A 21,078-nucleotide genomic window follows, 5' to 3' on the forward strand; every position below is an offset into this window, starting at 1 on the left:
AAGCTCACAGTCAAGAAGTATTGACTTTTGACTTGGTGGACTTAGTCAAATTTCTGCAGTGTTTGAGTTCAACTGATACATCACTGACTCAGATCTCTATACATAGATCTTAGGTCACACATTCTAAAAGGTTGGGCTGGGCCGAGTGTTACTAGCTCAGGGGTGGTACACAAGCATGGTGGAGCCATTGGGAGGGCGGGATAGTACCTACTCATGAAATTCGAACATGTTCGAGTCACCTGAGGAATTGATAAGCACTAAAATGACAATATTTTTTGTAGAGAAATATCTAAAGTAATTATGGTGTGTGAAACACTAAACCAACAGATGTCTAAGATAAAGGGAGTGGTGACTAGGTGGGATTTGAAGATTTTGAACGAATGAGGAGGCGGGCTGCATGACCTAGCACCAGTATAACTGAAAATAGGTGCTGACAAATAAAAGATGCATAGGAGATAGGATAAAAATAGATTATCTGGTGGGCTGCATGACCTGGCACCAGTATAACTGAAAATAGGTGCTGACAAATTAAAAGATGCATAGGAGACAGTGTTGAAGTCCGAAGTCACCGATGAGAGAGAGGACGTGGAAGGAAGGAAGCCCGAAGTCTCAGAGGTAGAGAAGCCAAAAGTATGACCTGGTCCGAGCGCAGTCCAGGCGCAGCCAATAGGCTGCGCCCTCTTGATGTCAGGTTGCGCCATCCAATATATGTCAAAATTTTCCCCTCTATTCCGTTCCTTACTTACCATCTATAAAGCCAATGAGCCTTCAAGCAAACATCTCAGTCCTTTGTCCAAACACTGAGATGTAAGGACTTACCATTTCGTATACGTTAGCGAGATGCTAACCAAAACAATAGTGTACCTTTTGTTCTAGGTACTAATTAATATTAAGAGTCATTTGTCCAAACACTGAGATCGTACCTTTTGTTCTAGCCCTCCGCTCGTAATCTCCACAGACAGGATAAAAATAAAAGGAAGCAAGGTACATGCTTGACTAAGCTTGATGGAAGCCAAGAAACTGGACTGGCAGCTGCTTGGTAGGATCCTCCACTGATACATCACTGCTATACCTCCTAGTAATTCTCGGTAGTGCAATGATTCATGTATTACCCTCACACTGACATTACTAGTTTTATAATGTATCATTCTCACAGTATAGCCTGGATATGTACCTGTTGCAGCAGTAGCTACAGGTAGTGTCAGTTAAGTAGGAACTATATACGAAGATAGTACTAACCTCAGCGGACGTGCGAAGTCAACTGAGGAAAGCTGCGAGGCGCGGGAACAAACGATATATGTAGGTACTAGCAAATGAAAGACGGTACCGAAGGACTACCACGAGCGCTTGATATACAACATTGGCGGTCCCGACCGTATGCATTATGAGCAAGTCTACTGCATAGGGATGCAGGCTATCATCTGTCCGTCACCTATTGCACAGCAACCTTTGCAGTGACAATACTCAAATGATACAACTTTATTTGTTGATCCACAGTGAATACCATAATCATATCCGTTATTATAAGCATTCGAGTTTGGTTCGCACAACGGTTTATCTGTGGATAACCGTAAGTACGCAGTCTGCGCGTAGCATGCCGCAAAGTACTCATTAGCGGGGGAGCAGGGTTGGCCTATGGGCGTTGCAACTGAATCAGATGCGATAGTCATCACTACTGCAGATAGGACAATAGTGGCAAGTGAAGTCGATTTCATAGTCGAATGTTAATGGTGTTTTCTGGGCCGTGCAGGTTGGCTTTAAATACATGACCGTGTTAGGTACAGCCAAACTCTTTCATATGCTTGAAACATTTTCCCAGACCGCGGTTGGCAAAATGGAACGTTATGGTATTTTCTGGGCCGCGCAGGTTAGCCGCATGATCAGTGTTCCAGCCAAACACTTTCATGTGCTTGAATCGTTTTGCCAGACCGGTTCAAGTTGGAGTTCTTCCAACACTGCGGCGGACTCGGATGCCCGCGAATCAAACGGATGCCAGCTCACCAATAAAAAAAAAACAAATTACGATTGAAGAACTATTCACCAATTGCAACTTTGCAAGTCAGCGCACCCTTGCGGGTCAATTATTTTTCACCGCCCTACTCAGAAATAAGTTGATGAGCTGACTAGGTTGGGCAGAGAGCTGCAGAGATAACACCTGTTCTTATAGTACTAATATATTATATACTGTAGCACCGGAGCAAGGTGACAGTATATAACATGATACTCCACAGCCGCTGTGGAGCATCATGATGATCCCCTCGCACTCTGGTAGTAGATATGGTTGTGTGCATAGTTAGTCCTTGGTGCCTGATGCTGTAACAAGCTACCAAATATTCATACCTAGACTGTCTGTTGATGATGGATGTACGTGGGAGTGGTACACAGAAACAGTCGTAAACCAAACTTACGGCGTTGGCACCACTGCGGCAATCGGTGTCACTACAGCCATCTAAGGACATGATCCACGCCCTTGACAACATACAACCATGGTGAGAGCAGAGCGAAAATATATCGACCTCATGCGGCAATCTAGCTCAGGCTTCTACGCTAACTGGAATCCAGAGGACCCAATCAAGGTAAGCGATATCGCGTTGATGCACTAGAGGCGCGCTGACTAAAGGACACAGGTTGGTTCGTATGGCCGTTTCGACCTTGATACAACACGATTCACTGTCCTCGGCAACATCTATGATCCAGAATTCCAAGTCCTACTCGACGCTGTTCATGGGAATTTCACGATGTCAGACTATCCACCAGAGTTGGATCCAGTAGAACAGGATATGATTGTCACTTCTTCGGGTGTCAGGAAGCAACCGTTTGATCCAGGGGCACACGCGTGAGTGTAATTGAAAAGTTCTTGTCGGGTTATTGTCCTGACTGTCTGCTAGCAAGAAAGAGAACTTCAGAAAGTCTTCATTCAAGTTGAATTTCAAGTTTCACCAGGGCAAGCGAGGTGCTGTTCTCATCATGCACAAGCCCCGTCTGTATCACGTTCCGCGCAATAAAGTACTCGACGTGCTATACAGAATACCGGAGCTCAATGGTCTGTACATCGTTCCATCAGTCTACAAGTGCCGCGCATGGACCATATATCTGTCAAGTAAACGTATGTTATTTCTGTTTCAATCCATGATTCGTGCTCATGTCTATCATCAAGTCGAAGAGAATGTCTCTGTAGCACTTCTTCCGTCGAAGGTTGGCTTCGATCTGGAATGGTGGTCCAACTCGAGCTCGGACTTCCTCCTCCAGGGCACCGACAAGGATAGCTTCGTTTCACCACTCTTCGCCGCAAAACAAAAGCTCCCATTGATTCGACGTTATATGCGTGGTATGCCTGTACCAGACCCTGAACCAGGTGATAAATTGTATGTTGCCCCTGTAGCATCTGACAGTTTGATCACGTTTGCTGATCTGTAACATAGCTGGATAGATGGATGCCCAGGTTGGGAGCCCGTTGATGAGGATGGTTATGATGATCCTATATGGGACGAGGTAATTGTCGATTTCTCCTCAGTTTCGGAAAGCCTCACTTGTCGCTATTCCTGCAGGATTATGAGCCAAATGTGGCGAGAGTATGGCGACGCATCATGTGTAAATCTTCAACGCGGTGGTGAATACTTTTATCACTTTATATTTTTTGGTTACTTGTGCATTGTAGTGTGTGGTAATACGGACAGCTATCACGGGAATATGCAGACAATGCAGGATAAATACGGACCAAGGTTACTGATGATGTGGCTGTGCAAATTGTACTAACTGATCCGATCGTGTTTCAACGTTGCATCAGCTTGCGTGTTCGATTTTCACCGCCCTTTATCACGTTTCAGTGTTCGGCATTCTTGTGACGTGCCCGAGGACTTCTACGCCTGCGCTAACTATCCGAGTCCCGAGCAGGAACTTGGAACAACTATCTTCATTTGGCTAGGGAGAGGCGAACCTAGGAATGTCCTTGAAGGGGTTCCCGAGGCGGTGAGAGTACCAATAATCCATTGGGGGCAGTTTATCAAAGGCTGTTTCGACGGTTACTGCATCGCACTGATCCTGTGTGCCACACGCTTTGACTGATGCGAACTCGTTCGATGAATGATGCAGATGTAGAAGAAGATCTCGAGGATGATGTCAACTTACGAATTCAATAACGAACAGTTCTTCGGTGATCAAATGTTCCGCCCGTGGGATGTTTCGCAGGTTCGCGACCGAAAAATCCAGTGCGTTGCGATTGATGGCACTGGATCGATCTCATGCGACCATGCTTACCTTCGGTCAATAAAGAATCAAGATGGGAACAGGTATGCATCGTTGTAATGCTAATTTTGGCGTTACAAGCGCTGGATAGCGGGTATTTAGCATGGACGCTATCGTCATATGGCCACCCAGTTCACCGCTCCCTTGCACCCATCCCCAAGTAATATGACTTTAGTCTCAGATGATCCCAGCTGGTGGCCGCTTATCAATTCGAATCGCATAGCCAGCTATTTCGCAGGTTTGTGGATGGTTATTCAGACGATATCTCGATCTAACACTGGTTGCGTTTTTGTAGTTGTTGCCTCTGTTGGAGTGACGTATGACTGGAGTGAGTAAGGTAGTATTCATAAACAACTGGCATTCAACTTATGGTATTTGCAGTACTGACGCTTGGACAAGAGGTATGTTGATGACGTTACCAGTGCAATCAGCGCGCTAAGAATGGTTTTATAGGTCGAATTGATCTGGGTAAGCAGAATCCCACCACGAAAGAACAGCATGATGATACCATTCATTTGTCGCAGAGGCAACGCTGGTCATTGATGACAGTTCTGTATCTCAGCGTGCGTAGCTTGCATTATAAGTGTGATTGGTAAGTTGTGCTAACTTGAAAATATCTAGTTGCGCTACCTTGGAATATTATATGCTGTGTAGGTTTGGATGTCTAAGCAACGGACGCTCTGCTAATAAGTTTGTCTCGCATTTAGCCTTAACATTCTAAGTACTATGTCATTTCAAATATTCCAAGTTTTTTTATTCTCACTGGTGCATACAGTATATATTCCTACAATCTCTGTGACTGATATAGTGAGTGTTCTGCACCGATTCCTGTCCATTCCAGTCCGATCAACTGCACTCCCATACAGGGGTGAGTGAGAGACTTGATGCTGGTCCAGTATAATGACTGCTGTAGATGTGGGTTTGTTCAAAGTGTGATCCTCCGAGGTTGATCACTAACTTCTGGGTTTATCAGGCCGTATCATATACCTCACAATGAATTGGGAAAGTGTCGTCGTATTTGCAATAATGGGCGGTGAGCTAGGCAGCTGTGATACCTCAATTATACTGAAACATCGCGCAAGTCATCATGATTGCTCGGTTACGTGCAATGTATCAGCGATCCAGAAACTTGCTGATATTTCTTGTTATTATCTTCTTGACTGTCAACATTGCAGACGGAGTGATCGTCGCAATAGCGATGAAACGTACTACAGAGGGTGAGCCGTAAATATGGAAAGGCTTATGTGTGTGGTGGTGCTCATTGACGAATATTAGAGGAACTCATTCTCTCCGGCACCTATCTGTGCACCGCTGAGGGCAATATCCTACTTCTGGTTTCCATGTATTGGATACTCGCCGCTATATGGGAGGTCCTCGCACTGTGTCTCGTAGTTTGGATTGCTGTCAAACACTTTCGTGAACTTGCGACGACCGTCGACGGCATGGATCACTATCAGTGACTCTGTCACAGTGCTCATGAAAACTCACGTACTTTACTTTGCGAGGTGAGTTTATGATGTGAATATGGATCTCGTTTTCCGCTGAAGCTCTGCACGTTCTAGCTTTCTTGCTATTTCTTGCTTCGAACTCGTTTATTTGTCTCCAACATTCTCAGCGGTATGTCAATCTGTCACCGAGCTTCTGTCGATTCATTATTTTTATAGGACCAATATTCTGTGGAAACCCAAATTTATCAGGGTGCACTTCAAATTTTTGTGCTCGTCCAGCAGTTTGTGCTGGGACCACGCCTCGTCCTTAGCGTTCGAGAACATCAGTCTAAACTCGCGGCTGACTCCGATGCAGGAATCAGCATGACTTCAATGGTCTTCCAAGATCGGATACATGTGTCAACTAGCAATGGTGTATAGCACGGGGGGCTGTGATAAAAACTTGGTACCCTGTAGGGAGCGGTAGTATCATATGACTGAGAGATATAGATACCTTGTCCTCGATACAGCGTAAACGCAAAGACAAGCAGAGTCTCATGCAACCAGAAGAAGAGAAGATGGCTTGGAAAGCGACATCGTAAAGGCGGGGTCTTATGATAGTTGAGACAGGTTCGGGGCTCTATGAATGACAGCAAGCATACGAGAATTTAAAAGATGAAAGTCGTCGACTTTTCGGGTTGAATCCCCACCTCATGTACGCCAATTCTCGGTTAGTGTGATTTAGTTTTCAGGTCGAAAGACATGTGCGTACCAATTCATATAATGCCATGCCTTTCCCAGTTGCAAAGTAGGGTATGTTTGCATGCGCTTCCAGCTGGTTTGAAGGTCGATCCGTTGTGAATGGCGAACCAGGGACCAAGTATTCTTAGACCACGAACATGAAGCAGAGCAGATAGATATCTGATGGGAGTGATGCCGGCGACGAAAAAATGCGTGAAGCTAGCAGCTGCTGAATGCGAAGACATCCCTTTCAATGAGAAGAAGCAGAGATGTGATAATGCCCTTCTGAAAACGGTTCGTCAACATGATTTAAGTGCAGGTATTAGAGGACAACCACTGACCCAGGTTGTATCTCATCTGTAGGAGAGCAAGAAAGTCCCGCAGGACATCAGCGGGATGAAATCGAGTAATCTTGTCAATTCGGCCACGGTATGTTGAATATTCAACTGTGTCCACATGAACAACAGCCGATGCTACCTGTCTAGATACACACAGAGCCATGCTTTGAGAACAGCCAGTGCGGCGGCTCTCCTTCAAAGTTAAACGGTAGTACGATGTGATTGGAACGTATCGTCCTCCACCTGTTTTCCTTGCACCTGACGGAAGCCAGCGCTTGCGAAAAGGACACCGTCGGTGATGCGGACGCAGCATCATACTCCAAAATTTCTTGATTTAGCTTGTACATGTATGGGCGCGAACCAGTCTACAAACAGTTTTCAGCTGTTTACACGTCTGCGAGAGGGTGAGCCCAATGCGTACATGCGGGGAGACGTGAACGCAGCTACCTCTGAGACACTCTCCACACCACTCATAGGTGCCAGGTCAAGAAGATATTCAAGGGATTGTGAGGAAGGCGAAAGAAGTGGCAGGTATCAGGCATTGGAGAACATCGGTCAACGTCCAAAGGTCCTCGGAGAATTATCGCACAAGATATGTTGAGTCGAACCTCTGACATTTATATGCTATTCTGTCCACATCAGTACAACTTTGAAGCACAAGTAAAGTTGTATCCCATGCAATCGGGATTCGGCATCCAGAGGAGCCAGCAGCCATGCTTGTTCGCAGCGCAGAATGTGACGAACGGTGACTGCAAGTCAGATTGCAACGAAATTGCGAGGTTCCTCTTCAGCAGTGAGTCGTTTCGCGATGGGAGATCTGTATAAGGATCCGATTTTTGTATTTTGAAGACTAGTCTTCCGCTCGGTCCAGCAGTGCATTACGACGTGATTTAGATAGACGACAGGTGCAGGAACTGAATTTAATTGAACTTGAAGCTGGGGTTTCAGAAAAGGCTAAATCGCGGAGAACAGGGCTAATGTTATTATATAATTTTAATTCAACTATGTCCACAAGCCCGTTTAGCTCAGTGGTAGAGCGCGCCACTCGTAATGGTGAGGTCGGTTGTTCAATCCAGCCAGTGGGCAGATATTTTGATCCTTTTGGTGGAGATTCCGAGTCCAGTCGTCTGGGCGAGAGAGCCACTGAAAGTTTGATGCACTTGAGAAGCAGAACGTGATTGAAAAACTTAATCTTGATATCAACGGACTCGAGATGCCGCCAGCGAAATCACATTCGAAATGTCTTCTAGAGTGCTCTGGAATGCTCTAGCCAGGTCCACTGCTTTTGATTGAAATCTTGCAAGAGGTAAAAACTTGAAACCCCCGACGTGTGAGGCTGATATGGTGCCAAAGTCTATTGACGACGAGCTCTCAGTCGTTGATCATGGTAGTTGAGATGTCGCATCATTGATGTCAACCAATGGTTTTTTGTTGTTGATGGATAGTTACATTATTTTCTGAGTTTCGCTTGGTTGTGCCAGCAGAACTGCCAGCAAATAGTTCATTAGCGATAACAACTTTTACGTGTCCATAAGTACACGCAGGGTATAAAATCTGGCCGTCGTCCTACAGTGTTACCCCAACTTAAGAGATATCATTCGAGAACCCCCTCGCACAAAAAATGCGTTTTTCCCTCCTCACCGTTGTTGTTGCTTTGACAGCATCCATATTTGTCGGTGCATGTTCTTCCCCGGATTGGCCTTGTGTATCAGGTGATCCCGACCTTGATTGCTGCGATGGCTACTTTTGTGTCTATGATGATTCCGTGAGTATGAACAGGTCGCTGCGCAACCAAGATGACTCACCTGCGGGCCTCAGGAAGGAGCTTACGTCTGCCAGTCGTAGTCGGTTGAAATTTGAGTCGGCAGCTTGAGCAGCACATTGCGAAAGTTGGTCACGTTTCTGCTTTCGCTTTGGTATTATGCCTGATGGTGCAATACCTGATTCAGAGCCAATTAGCACAGTTATTTTTGAACAAATGTTCATACTGCTGCTGAAGCACTCACTTGATTGAAAATGATCGATCATGACTACTCTTGCTCGTGGTCCACTAAGTTCGACTGTCGAAACAAATAATGATTACTGTTCATGATTAATATTGGGACATCGTATATTATGAATGTGTAGAAAGTAGAAACGTTTTGAGGTTGTGACTTAGTAAGCCCGTCTATATAAGTCTGTTATGAATCATGATCGGCAACAAAGTATTGTGGCTCCTTCGCGTGCAGACACAAACAATTCCACGAGCTACTAGCATTCGAGGCCAAACTTAGACCAACAGATTGAAGCTGCGCAATCTTCATAATACGAGCTTAGTGGACCACGAGCAAGACTAGTCATGATCGATCATTTTCAATCAAGTACTCGAGAGCAGTATGAACCTCTGTCTAAAAATTACTGTACTGATTGACTCCAAGTCAGTTATTGCACCATCAAGCATCATACCAAAGCGCAAGCAGAAACATGACTCACTTTCGCGATGTGCCGCTCAGCCTTCCAGCTCAAATTTCAACCGACTACGGCTGGCAGAGGAAAGCTCCATCCTGAGGCGCGCAGGTGAGTCATCTTGGTTGCGCAGCGACCTGTTCATACTCACACTCACGGAACCATACCTACAATACAAGCCGTCGCAACAAGGTTCACTTGATCCACAAGGCCAATTCTGGTCAGAACACTTTGCACCGACAAATATAGATGCTGTCAAAGCAACAACAACGGTGAGGAGAGAAAAACGCATTTTTTGTGCGAGGGGGTTTTCGAATGATATTTCTCAGGTTGGGGTAACACTGTAAGAGGACGGTCAGATTTTATACCCTGGGACACGTAGAATTTGTGATTGCTGGGGCAGAACTATTTGCAGGCTGTTTGTACCGGTGTCACTATGTGACCTGCCTTTCTCACTCCTGCAGGTTATGGCTCAAATATATTCCTCTAACAACTTAGCACAAATCTCGCTCGTGTCACAACTCCGAAACTGCCGTACGTCATAATCCGTTTAAGTACATGAATCACTAATTATGTTTATGCAGACTGTTTCAAAGACGCTACTTCGTTGCCGGTCGTGATTCATAACAGACCTGTTATTTTCTGGTATATAGTCAAGGTCACACGCGGGCATGGGGTACAAGGGACGGTTGACGTTTGACGGGGAACTTGAAAAGGAACGGTAGCTTTAGTATGTAAGCAGTGGTTCATACAACCTCCCAATATCAATCAGCGATGATCGTCTCGACAGCTTCTCGAACTCAAGCTTAGTGGTCACGAGCAAGACTAGCAGACATGGTCGATAATTTTCAAACATACATATAATTGCTCGAACAGTACGAAAATTTGTCCCACTGTACCAGTGATTGACTCCAAACTATAGGTATTGCACCGTAAACCATGATACCAAAGCGAAAGCAGAAAAACAATGACCCACTTTTTCGATGTGCCCCTGGAGCTGCTGCCTCATTTTCCAACCTGCATACAGGTCATAACTCCATGCTTGAAGGCATGTAGGTGAGTTAAGTGGTTGAATCCTAGTTGCACAGGCTCATACTCACATCCATTCCACAAACGTCGTTCAGGCAGCAGTCTGAATCTTTGATGCATTCTATGGCACACTGTTCGTGTGCACTGACATACATCGATACTGTCAACGCAAAAGCAACGGCGAGGAACGACAAACGCATTTTGTGTTCGAGGTGATATGGAATACTCTGAAGGGGATTTCGAATGATATCTCTGAAAATGGGAACACTATAGAAGAACAGCCAGATTTTATATCCTGTAGATGCTGATTATTCTCATTGATATGGAAGAATCGTTATTGCTGTCAGACGACATCAATTTCGGTAGAACTGCAGGACCGTGTACTCCTTGCGACCCTTGTATCATAACCTGCCCTTGCCCTTGCCCATGCCGGTGTCGTGTTGTGTCAGGGGTATAGTTCATGATATGCGAGTTCTTCCGCATGAATTCTTAATTTGAACCGTCTCTGAACCTGTCTTTTCGCAGCGCTTCAATTCATCCAAATTGCTCCATTTATACTATTTGCGTGCTGCTGATATTCTGTCTGCATGCCCCATTTCTGCCGGCCGCGCCTGCTGCAGACGTGACTGCAGGGTTGTTGCATCACCAGCTTCGCTAAAGATCGATCTTTGTACTCAGTAACTTTGCAATTTTGGCTAGGTTCTCCGATCGACTCGGAGACTACTGTGGACAAATTCCTGGGAAGCGGTGAATTGTTGTCCGCTACAATTATCGTTTCTCCGACGGATCTTTAGCTGATGTGACTCGTTTGCCTATCCTCAGGCATAGTATCAAGTTAAATGATGGGAACTCTCCCATCAAAAGTGAGTTATTCATTATATTATTGTCGCTCATTAGCAGATTCTCACCGAGTACTGAAAAACCGTCGACCCGCAGAATTGCGGTACCAGGATTGGGCATTTTGCGACACCTAGTGACGGACTTTGAGGCTGGGTCTGAGTTCGACAAGGAATTGCGAACGAGACAACGAAGATATGAGACGTGCATATAGGTAACACAAAGACGAGTATGGGAAGATATTTATAAGGTTTTCTGTTATGCTTGGAGCGGGAACTAAATTGAATCTTGTTTGTCTAAGCTCTGAGAAATATATGCGTGAGACATTCTACGTGATTACAAAAGTGCATTATATGATATCGAGCGGAAACTGTCAACCGGATTTCTGCATCACATCACATCTAACGTTCGTCATCCTCAACCGCAACTCGGACTTGGCAGAGTCCTTGTCTCAATCCACAAGATTGATCACTTCGCGCACGTCACCGGGCTGGCATGGACTCTCGAAAAACCTTTTCATGAAAAGCCTCTTATGAATTCTCTGATGACTCAGCTAGCAGTGTTTCGATCATCCGAGTCACATCGGTGTTCCCAAGCACCGACCTCAAATTGGAATCAATGTGGAGGGTTCATGCCATGTTTGGACTCATACCACTGAACAATTGAGGATCAGGCATTTCTGCTAAACAATCTGCCCCGTGCCATGCATGACCATCAGGGTAGTAACAAGTGCAACACTCCGTCGACCCTGCTACCGTTCGCAAGGTTCTCATTCATGATCAATCTGGCCAAATTACCATAGGAGAGTAATGCAAAGAAAATGGGGGCGACAGTAAACAAGAAAGCGCTCAAGAAGCTCACGAGAAAGATAATTAGTAAACATACTGATATTGACAGCAATATACAGCAATACTAAACGTAGAAGAAGCTGTCATTTCACCCGCGAGGTCCGGGACAATTTTCATCATAATTATTGCAAAGTCGAATTATCTTCCCTAAATCCAACCGCGTCATAAATAGGAATCACTTGAATCAAGAGGACCATACCACATACCAAAGTTATCGATGTAACGCAGTCACGGACTAGGCGCGAACCACAGCGTATGACTGATAAAACACCGATGTCCGAGGTGGAAGATAATACACAATTGCGACAAAAACGAGGCGCACAAGAGAAGATGGGCTGTGTGCTTCTGTAGGCGCATTCACCGTAGAACCCACTCAGGGAGCGGTGACCGCGGCACAATCCGCCATACATCTACCCAGCGCCAAATTGCACTCAGCCAACGCAGGAGGCACCGTAGGGAGTGCTACCCCAAATGTGAAGCCGGCTCTGGTGTAGCAAGCAACGGCCACGCCATTGCACCCTGTTCAAGAAGTCGAGTCAGCGGTGCGCAACGATTTGACTGGAACTTACCTGTCTGACAAATACCATAATCTGAGGCAAGTGGACCCGCAACTACAGCATGAGGGACTACAGCGGCAGTGACGAGTAGGGCGAGTGATTTCAAGTTCATCGTTTGCACAGAGAGTGGTCAATAGCGACTTGATTGAATGCCAGTGAGGTGGTGGTTGGTAAGGGAAGAGCCTACGACTCGTGTGTTTACATGGGGAGATCGTAACTCCGTTTGAAAATATGATTATGTCGCTGTGCGCCGCTTTGCGCGAAAGGTCACAAGCGAGGCGACAGGTCCACCAATGCATATATCAGAATTGACCAATAGTACACAGCGTTGCACTTTGAATGACATATGCTGATTAGCAACAACAACGTGAAGAGGGAAAAACGCATTTTTTGTGCGAGGGAGTTCTTGAATAATATCTCTTAGGTTGGGGTAACATTGTCACGGTAGGACGGCGATCAGATTTTATACCCTGCGTATACTTATGGACATGTAGAAATTGTGATTACTGGTGCTTCACGCCGCTGCCACGTGTCGCATGCAAGGCGATACTTTGGAACGGAGTCACGATCTCTTCTCGCCACCCATATAACAGGTGGATAAACACGCGCGGTAAGTCCGCCAGGTTTTTCTGTCACCAACCACCATCTCATTCAGTCAGGTCACTACTATTGACCGCTCTCTTGGTAAAAAATGAGAACCGCTTTCTTATGCCTTGCTGTCGTTGTAGTCCTTTCGGTTGCAGTTGTCGCGGTGGCTTGCACACCAGGAAAGATCCAATTGCATCATTAACGTGCACTGCTGATTCGACTTCTTGAACAGGAATGACTGTCTGCGCCAGCCTGAGTGCGGCCGGTATTACCGTGGCAGTGGCCATAAGTCATGCAGTACAATATTCTGCTGCAGCTGGATTAATGGCATGAGAACGGCATCCCTGTTCTAACATGATAACACGAGGCATGTTTAGCATCGGAAATACAACCATGTACTTTTATGTACTTCATCTTCGCATCGTCCATCTTTCCGGTTGCATACAGTTGAGAGTCTATGTTCCGCTGTTTCTATTTCGCGCTAGCTAGTGTCTACACTCTATGATTCTTTTTCTTTTCATGGCATCACAATTATGATTGTACTCAAATTTTGACAGAAGATTACGAATGAACATGCAGTTGTCTTTGGATCTAGACAAAAGTTGATGTGGTGGTTCCAACAAGCTTCAAAAGGGATTTTGGTGGGAGGCTCGCATCGATGGCCAGACTGAAGCCTTGCCCGGAGCGCCGTTACAATCAGCGTGCAGTGGAACACTGTCAAGAAATGAAGCAATGCTGTGTACTTCAGGGATGCTCAATTCTAAAATGTCGTCGTCAATGTCGACTTGACCTTACGGCTGTCCTCTCGTAAATACTTACGTGGACCCTGAACCTTTCCTGATTTAGTCGTCAAACCTTGCGTCTACTGCACTCTACATCTTGTCACTATCCTTCCTTGCAATTGCTGTTAGAGCCCAATTTAACTACTCAAAGCTTCTCATGTTTATTGCGAAATCTACTTTTCACAGAGTATCCTCGTCCTAATCCTATTCCCAGTAAACCATTCTATGTAGTATTGCTCGATAATGTTTAAATCTTTCCCCAAATCAATGATTCAAAAGTATCATGAATAAATGTTTAGGAAAATTACTACTCCCACATGGGAATGTTCAGGTAGCTAACCTGGGCTCTATACAGCGAGGATTGGGACGAGGATACTCTGTGAAAAGGTGTAGAATGCCTCCCATGCGAAGGTTTAACCGACACGGTAGCGGCTAAATCAGGAAAGGTTCAGGGTCTGCGTAAGTAGTTTACGAGAGGACGGCCGTAAGGTTAAGTCGACATTGACAACGACATTTTAGAATTGAACATCCCTTTCGATTGTTACTAGTGGTGCGAACTATCACTTACGGTATGATGGACCTACACTTCGTGAGTCATATCACCATGTGTATCACCTGTGACGCACTAACAAGCTAGTTCATTTTTCCCATTAGTTTTCACGCCGCATACTTATTACACGCGAGGCGACTCATCACATTTTCAAACGGAGCTACGATATCTCATCACCCGCCCATATAACAGTTGAGTAAACACGTAAGTCTTCTGTTCAATACCAACCACCATCTTATTCAGTCAAGTGACCACTCTCTGAGCTCGAAATGAACTTGAAATCACTCGCCCTACTCCTCGCTGCCACTGCAGTCCCTCAGGTTGTAGTTGCAGGTCCACTTGGCTACGCTATATGTCAGACAGGTCAGGTCTAATCACATCGTTAACGTGTACCGCTAACTCGACATGTTGAACAGGATGCAATGGCTTGGCTGTCGCTTGCTACGCTGGTGCTGGGTTCACATTTGGGGTCGCACTCCCTGCGGCACCTCCTGTGTTGATAGCATGTAATACGGCCCTTGGGGGGTGTATGGCGGCTTGTGCCGCGGTTGCGCTTGCACCCACTCTTTGAGTGAGTGCAATCGTGAATGTGGCGACGAGAACCCACATGCCCTCCTCTTGCATGATGAGAATAGCATCCTTGTCGTAGCATGCCAATGCGACGCAGGTTTAGCGGTGTACAGCACTAGAGATATATGACCATGGGCACTTGTGTATCTTGTTCTCGTTTCGGGTTGTCTTTTTTTCTTCTTACAGTCTGTCGCATGCAATTGAAAGTCATGTCCCATCGATTTTATTTCGCGCTAGCTATGGACCTACTGTGGCTAGACTCATGTTTCTTTTCTTTTCGTAACATTGGTATTTTGTGCATGTGATTCGTGTTCAAATTTTGGTAGGAAATAACAGATGCGGCATGTTTGGCAAAGGGTTTCGATCCAGATGATGGCCTCTATCAATGGCATCAATCATTGATGATTCTCACATCAAGCGGCGGTTCCAACTTTGAATAAGTCACCCTATAACAAATGGCTCATCAAACCATGTCTAGAGATTAGAGGTTGAGCGAGATAGAAAAGATCTAACAGGTAAGAGTAAGTCTCAGTCTCTAGAAAGAACTCATATTGACGAAGCGTGTACCTAACAGGTAAGAGTAACTACGCTAAGTCAGTTAAGTGTAACAATAAGGGTAAAGGTGTAGACTCATGTCTCAGTCTCTAGAAAGAACTGAGACACTCGCAACGGTTGGGCGCTAGTATTTATATGGTAAGCGCTCTCGATTATTTTGAAGGTAAAAATTTACTTTGGACCATTTCAGTCCCGACGTCAACAGCTCCTTCTCCGTTCCTCCCGCTCCCGACATATCCCTTGCGCTCGTACCTGCTATTTGGCATCCTGACTCTCTCCATGCTTGGTATCTTCGGACGATGTCAATACCACGCACTATTGATCGACCTTCAAAAGGGATTTCGGTGGGAAACTGGACAGCTCAATTACTTGCGTGGAGTGCCATTGCAATTGCCATGCTGTGGATCATCGAAAATGCCATAAAGACAGAAATGAGGCCTGTCCTTACTGGCACCGATCATTGATGCGTTCTGAACCAGTGTTCTGCCAGTCAGTGACTCAAGGTCATGGTTATTGACCGCGTTTCGTGGGAAAACTGGTGAAGTTCATCATCGTTTACTTGAACATGACTTCGAGCGGTTCTCTGGTCTGGATAAATCTAATGAGAAACCCCCCGAGTGAAATAAACCCCATCATCAACTCAGACGCTATATAGAAACCTCTGATGACCTAATCGGGAACACCGTGGTCTGCCGTGTGTCCGCATGGATTTCAACGCTGCCACCATCTCCAGCAATGATGAGTCATGACGCTTTTGACTTCGAACGCTGGAGGAAGAATTTCACGTGGTTTCGACATTCAAACAATGATGACGCTTTCGACCTTGAACGCTAGAAGAACTTCAAAGACAAGCGCGGGAACCTGGCGAAGAAGATTTTTCTATTATCAAAAGTTCCAAAACCTTCCTTCAACTTGCAAGTTGACTGCACATCGTTGACGAGATGCTGAGACACCACCCTCTACCTATTACAACTAACTTGAAGTCCTCAGTAGTAGATTCACCTATTATCCGTTTCTCGAATCCAACCAAAATTTAGCCGTGTGAATCCCTCCCATCGACAAAGCCCACATTTGCGACGCGCTCTTTGAGTTGCGCTGGGTGGCTCGAGGCATGCCTGGGACGCTGTTGGAGTCGCTCGCATATTCTCTGAACAGACTTGATTCCTCGCTGATGGCCCTCCTCCCTGTGGTCTACCTTCAATGGTGCCTGTCAGTCGAGCTGACCGCGGGCATCCTTTCTGCTGAATGACTGGAGGGTCGTGAATGAGAGCGGAGCGGGCCTCTTCAGCTTTCATTCTCCTGAATGGAAAATTGGTATGTTTTAATCAATGTACCAACAAAAACTTACCGCAGCTCGTCAAGATCCTGCAGCAGTTCATCGAGGTCTTCCTTTGTGTGGACACCATTTATGAGCGGCTTGAGTGCAGCGTGAGTTTCGTGGTATACTTCACGTGCACCAATAGTCTGAGTGGGTGGTGTGGCATTTCGTTGTGCGCTGGAGGAATCAAGTGGATTGGATAGGTGGGGTGGACTTATTGTGATGGGTGCTGATCAAAGGCCAGAATTCCGTTATCTAGAGACACTGCTGACACCGTTTGAATATTCAAATTATAATCCTGATACCATCTGCATGACAATTCGTTATCAAGAGCTACAGAATTCTCAAAGGCGATGCTCCGAAAATAATTGTTAGAATATGCTGAAAATGGATTGGGTGTTGAGTATGATTCATAGGATTCCTCAGAACTCATTTGCGGTGACCTTACTGTAGTTCAACTGAAGTATGTGTTTTCGGCAGGACAGTGCTGTAGCTGAGCATGGTGGTGGCTCCGGCCGTGAGAAACCCTGCCAGAACGTGTAAAGTCAGAAGGGTTTCTGCTGACTAAGCAAGTACCCCCAGGTAAGGGGGTTTCTCATTAGATTTATCCCTCTGGTCCTACCATGTCAGACTATACCATATCAATATTGATCAATGATTATCAAATTGATATCTTTGCACACTGTGCAGTCTCGTTATAAACATGTGGCTTTCACCTGTTCGGCTGGAGGCACACTTCAAGAACTCGCAGCCTGACAATAGACTGCCAATTTCATCTTTCAACACACCTTTACTGACTTGAATTCCTCGATGACAAAGAATCAAACAGAGGATGGTGGTGGGACCACTTCGTAGTGCACCCAGGTTATGCCGCGAAAGAAAGTGCCTCTGTAGTCAGTGGAAAGGCAAAAGTTATATGTGCGAGGCTTTATGAGCAACGCATAACTCATGAGCAGGCACTCGACGAGCAGCAAATTCAAGCAGGCCAGTGAGATATACCAAGAGACGAAGCTGCAATTGCAGGTGCTTGTACATGATCTCTTGTGTAACCACTGCCAGTGTCTCCTGCTAACTTTGAAATATAGTATGGGCCATTGATCAGAACGATTCCCAGCGTGTCTGGTTGATTAGTCGGCCATCGACACTGTTACATCACTTGCACGAATGTGAATTGCACTCAAAAGACATTCGTTCACAAGCATGACTCGAATACCATGAACAACATTCACCACGAAAAAATACTTGGGCTCATATGACAGTGACGACTGGTATACAACCAATAATTCTCACCATGCCAGCTCTTAATGCTTCATCTGTTCCAGAGTCCAAGTCTGTGTGCCCTTTGCCTACCCTGCTGATTCCTGAGACTGTATCATCAGGTTCCTCTAGTCTCTATACCCGCAACTCTCTTTCAGTCAGTCCGGCACTCTCTGCAGTTTCATTACCATCCCAGCTAGGGAAACACCAATGTCTAAATCAATCTGGTTTGTTCCGCTCTGTTTCTGGCTCGCTTCCACCTCTTTCCCCAGTTGTGCTGGGACAAAGTCTCTATGGTTTTAGTGACCAACCTTGGTCAGCTTCGGACCAAGCTGATTGGGAGATTAGCCTTGCAAGGCTCACTGCAAGTGCCGGTTTACCATTGTGATGGGTCGAGAATCATGAATGGAAAGTTTTATGTGATGCTTTCCTTCCTTGAGCAAAAATACCTTCAGCGAAAGTCCTTACACAACGTGTCATGCCGCAAACCCTCAACACACTTAAGACTATTGCTAAAGATGAATGCCGAGGTGCCAATGCAACCTTGCAGTGCGATGGCTGGACAGGTGAAAATCATCACCACCTTCTGGGCTTCATGATGACAGCACAGAGAAAGGTATGTCCATGAAGGCTGCGAGTGTCAAGAATATTACTTAATTGTCAATGTAGTTACATACAGTCAAAGTTCACGATGCATCAAGGGATCCTCAGACAGCCGAAGAACTTCTTCAGCAGATATTAGAGGCAATCAGCAAGATTGAGACTGAATGGGGGGGCCACTGTGGTTGCATGCACTACAGATGCATCTGGCGAATCTCGAAAGGTCCCATCGTCTACTTCGAGAGAAATTTCCGCACCTTGTTGTTCCTGATTGTGTAGCTCATCAGGTATGGCAATTTACATCGGAACTGATATGAAATTGTACTTACAGGGTGATTTATAAGTGGAATCTTATTGTCAGGAGACCTTTTCAAGGTCAAAGATGACTACGGGGTATATGGAGATATGGCACAGGAGTTAATTACATGGTTACGCAGCAAGACACAAGTACTTGCCATTCTCATGTGAGATACAGATGGCAACCATTGGAAAAACACTCGCGGTTCTCAGAGCAGTGCTGACACAGCTGGTTATCACACTATCTCACATATCAGTCAGTCTTCTTGAGCTTCGAACCTGCCCTTGAACTGCTTGTTACAAAGCACAAGGCTAATCTAATGTCAAGCGGAGATGCACGATCACGCAGGAAGACTCAAACTGCTATCAACACAATAAAAAATGCGACATTCTGGCATGCAATGGCATGGTAAAGTAGATAATAAATTTTATGAAATGAAACTAACTCTCTTTCATAGATGGGAAACTCTGCTCGAACCAATCTCCCTCATGACGAATATTCACCAAGCAGCCCAAGCAAGACCTGAACATGTTGTGATTTCATTTGGTTTCCTGCACTTTCAGTTACTCCAAGATTGAAAATCACACTGATCTTCACTGCTCAGTACAGCTGTTCTTGCAAGTGCTGAACGCTGCTGGGGACAATGTGACCAAGAAGTTTTTATTGCTGCTGTCATTGTCAATCCTTTCTACAAGATTTTGCCATTCAAAAAGATACCTCTCACATACATGTGGGGCTTGCGGCACTTTTCGGACTGTCTTTGGAGCATGTTTTTTTCAACTCGGATGCACCACTTGATCTTTACACAGACCTAGAGGACTATATGAGTGGTTCCCATGACTTCGCGCACATAGATGTCTACAAGTTTGCATTGTTATCTCGCGCTGATAAGGAGGTCTGCAGTCAAGTTGATTTTTCAAGAAAAATTACTAAAATTGCCTTCAGGGTATCGCAGTTGATCCAATTAATATCTGGGACGGACTGTCACATCCTGGGTCACTACTTAGACCACTTCACTCTATTGCCCTGCGCCTTCTTTCTATCTGCCCAAATTCCGCCTCTTACGAGCGCCTTTTCAGTGTCTTTGGCGCAATTCTCATGAAATGGCGAAATCGGCTCTCAACAGAAACCCTCACGCTCCTCGCTGAACTCAAGATGTATGTTCATGAAGAGCATGTACACAATGATGTCCTCAAGAAGCGGCTTAAGCGCCAGTACTGTGACGAGAAAGAGTCTGTCGAAACACAGGCAACCAATGATTCAGATGCAGGAAGTGGTGGGCAAGAACAGCGCAGCATTGCCTTCGAGAGGCAAGGGATAAGACAGCTCGCACACAACCTCATTCAAGCTGTTGGTGAAGAGGAAGCTGTTGTTGCTGAGGAAATGATGCACTCAGCACCTACCACTGATCCATTCACTTGTATCCCTATCAGTGATTTACTCGACTACTCTCACGCCAAGGAATGGCTAGGATCCTTCTATAAAACAGCCATCCGAGGTTTAGATGCTGAGCTCAAGTTGTACAAGCTTCTCGACTCAGATGCAGAAGGAATTGAAGATCTGGAGTTTCCTCAAGTTGATGATGTCCTTGCTGAATAGATTTATTGCTGTTTCATACTGTACTGACTCAGAGAACATTGAATATGTTGCTACTAGCAGATGATACAAGTTTTTCGACTCTGCGGTGGCAGCGGCTCTGTGGTTCATTTTTGCTTCATTGTCCAATCACAACGCGATTATATAATATTCAGACAGGACTTCTGGTACTCCACAAGTTCAGTTTACTTGCATTCATGTAAAAGTTCATCGCTGAACATACATTAACTTTGGCAAATGTTCGTTGACCGGCAGAACACTGTTCTGAACTCTTCGTATGAATTTGAAACGTTTCAGCTCAAAAAACCTTTTCCCTAATACTGTAGAGATACACACTTAGCTTCGACATCATCTGGGTGTGACCAACTGAACCTTAGCTTCGAAGATTCGAAGATGGGTGTGACCTGTGACATGTCAAAAATAGCTTCGAATCAGCACTACTACCAGCTGATGGTGATGAAGAAAATTTTGGTCATGTAAAGCGAGATGCATGGCAA

At 45.5% G+C, this 21,078-nt stretch overlaps 7 protein-coding genes and 1 non-coding gene across 8 annotated transcripts; 5 read left to right on the plus strand and 3 right to left on the minus strand.

Moving 5' to 3' along the window:
• Positions 1-1,277: 1,277 nt before the first annotated feature.
• On the minus strand, positions 1,278-1,823 carry EDB93DRAFT_563109 (uncharacterized protein). Its single transcript, XM_041456730.1, has one exon. The coding sequence runs from the start codon at positions 1,713-1,715 to the stop codon at positions 1,395-1,397; it is 321 nt and encodes a 106-aa protein (XP_041312470.1). The 5' UTR covers positions 1,716-1,823; the 3' UTR covers positions 1,278-1,394.
• Positions 1,824-2,385: 562 nt separating this feature from the next.
• On the plus strand, positions 2,386-3,864 carry EDB93DRAFT_562971 (uncharacterized protein). Its single transcript, XM_041456729.1, has 6 exons — positions 2,386-2,576; positions 2,628-2,836; positions 2,889-3,106; positions 3,158-3,365; positions 3,423-3,492; positions 3,549-3,864. The coding sequence occupies exons 1-6, from the start codon at positions 2,487-2,489 to the stop codon at positions 3,612-3,614; spliced, it is 861 nt and encodes a 286-aa protein (XP_041312471.1). The 5' UTR covers positions 2,386-2,486; the 3' UTR covers positions 3,615-3,864.
• A 501-nt stretch (positions 3,865-4,365) lies between these two features.
• EDB93DRAFT_1245969 (uncharacterized protein) lies at positions 4,366-6,113 on the plus strand (the record flags this gene model as incomplete). The annotated part of the gene is made up of 15 exons (XM_041452385.1): positions 4,366-4,483; positions 4,541-4,573; positions 4,627-4,646; positions 4,699-4,713; positions 4,770-4,808; positions 4,867-4,895; positions 4,953-4,966; positions 5,021-5,113; positions 5,159-5,164; positions 5,219-5,278; positions 5,328-5,462; positions 5,521-5,661; positions 5,717-5,750; positions 5,808-5,862; positions 5,910-6,113. 15 exons carry the CDS (start codon positions 4,366-4,368, stop codon positions 6,111-6,113), a joined length of 996 nt encoding a protein of 331 aa, XP_041312472.1.
• Positions 6,114-7,765: 1,652 nt separating this feature from the next.
• EDB93DRAFT_t10 lies at positions 7,766-7,837 on the plus strand. Its single transcript has one exon. It is a non-coding gene; the product is annotated as a tRNA-Thr (tRNA).
• A 4,446-nt stretch (positions 7,838-12,283) lies between these two features.
• On the minus strand, positions 12,284-12,579 carry EDB93DRAFT_1076476 (uncharacterized protein; the record flags this gene model as incomplete). Its single annotated transcript, XM_041445240.1, has 2 exons — positions 12,284-12,429; positions 12,480-12,579. 2 exons carry the CDS (start codon positions 12,577-12,579, stop codon positions 12,284-12,286), a joined length of 246 nt encoding a protein of 81 aa, XP_041312473.1.
• Positions 12,580-14,615: 2,036 nt separating this feature from the next.
• EDB93DRAFT_1119984 (uncharacterized protein) lies at positions 14,616-14,994 on the plus strand. The gene is made up of 2 exons (XM_041448475.1): positions 14,616-14,750; positions 14,804-14,994. The coding sequence occupies exons 1-2, from the start codon at positions 14,657-14,659 to the stop codon at positions 14,956-14,958; spliced, it is 249 nt and encodes an 82-aa protein (XP_041312474.1). The 5' UTR covers positions 14,616-14,656; the 3' UTR covers positions 14,959-14,994.
• A 1,551-nt stretch (positions 14,995-16,545) lies between these two features.
• EDB93DRAFT_1100367 (uncharacterized protein) lies at positions 16,546-17,331 on the minus strand (the record flags this gene model as incomplete). The annotated part of the gene is made up of 5 exons (XM_041446998.1): positions 16,546-16,696; positions 16,737-16,811; positions 16,861-17,007; positions 17,103-17,138; positions 17,279-17,331. 5 exons carry the CDS (start codon positions 17,329-17,331, stop codon positions 16,546-16,548), a joined length of 462 nt encoding a protein of 153 aa, XP_041312475.1.
• A 790-nt stretch (positions 17,332-18,121) lies between these two features.
• EDB93DRAFT_1245973 (uncharacterized protein) lies at positions 18,122-20,584 on the plus strand (the record flags this gene model as incomplete). The annotated part of the gene is made up of 4 exons (XM_041452386.1): positions 18,122-18,402; positions 19,590-19,741; positions 19,795-19,880; positions 19,931-20,584. The coding sequence occupies 4 exons, from the start codon at positions 18,122-18,124 to the stop codon at positions 20,582-20,584; spliced, it is 1,173 nt and encodes a 390-aa protein (XP_041312476.1).
• Between the last annotated feature and the right edge of the window lie 494 nt (positions 20,585-21,078).

Source organism: Suillus bovinus (assembly GCF_016758785.1).
Source record: "Suillus bovinus strain UH-Sbo-P2 chromosome Unknown EDB93scaffold_4, whole genome shotgun sequence".
In the NCBI taxonomy this organism is placed as follows: domain Eukaryota; kingdom Fungi; phylum Basidiomycota; class Agaricomycetes; order Boletales; family Suillaceae; genus Suillus; species Suillus bovinus.

Excerpts from the sequence above, each read along its gene's own strand:
- EDB93DRAFT_563109 (XM_041456730.1), bottom strand. The coding sequence starts at position 1,715 with ATGAAATCGACTTCACTTGCCACTATTGTCCTATCTGCAGTAGTGATG.
- EDB93DRAFT_562971 (XM_041456729.1), top strand. The coding sequence starts at position 2,487 with ATGGTGAGAGCAGAGCGAAAATATATCGACCTCATGCGGCAATCTAGC. Across the intron at positions 3,107-3,157 it reads CATATATCTGTCAAGTAAAC|TCGAAGAGAATGTCTCTGTA; the intron begins GTATGTTATTTC and ends TCTATCATCAAG. Across the intron at positions 3,366-3,422 it reads CCTGAACCAGGTGATAAATT|CTGGATAGATGGATGCCCAG; the intron begins GTATGTTGCCCC and ends TCTGTAACATAG.
- EDB93DRAFT_1119984 (XM_041448475.1), top strand. The coding sequence starts at position 14,657 with ATGAACTTGAAATCACTCGCCCTACTCCTCGCTGCCACTGCAGTCCCT. Across the intron at positions 14,751-14,803 it reads CTACGCTATATGTCAGACAG|GATGCAATGGCTTGGCTGTC; the intron begins GTCAGGTCTAAT and ends CATGTTGAACAG.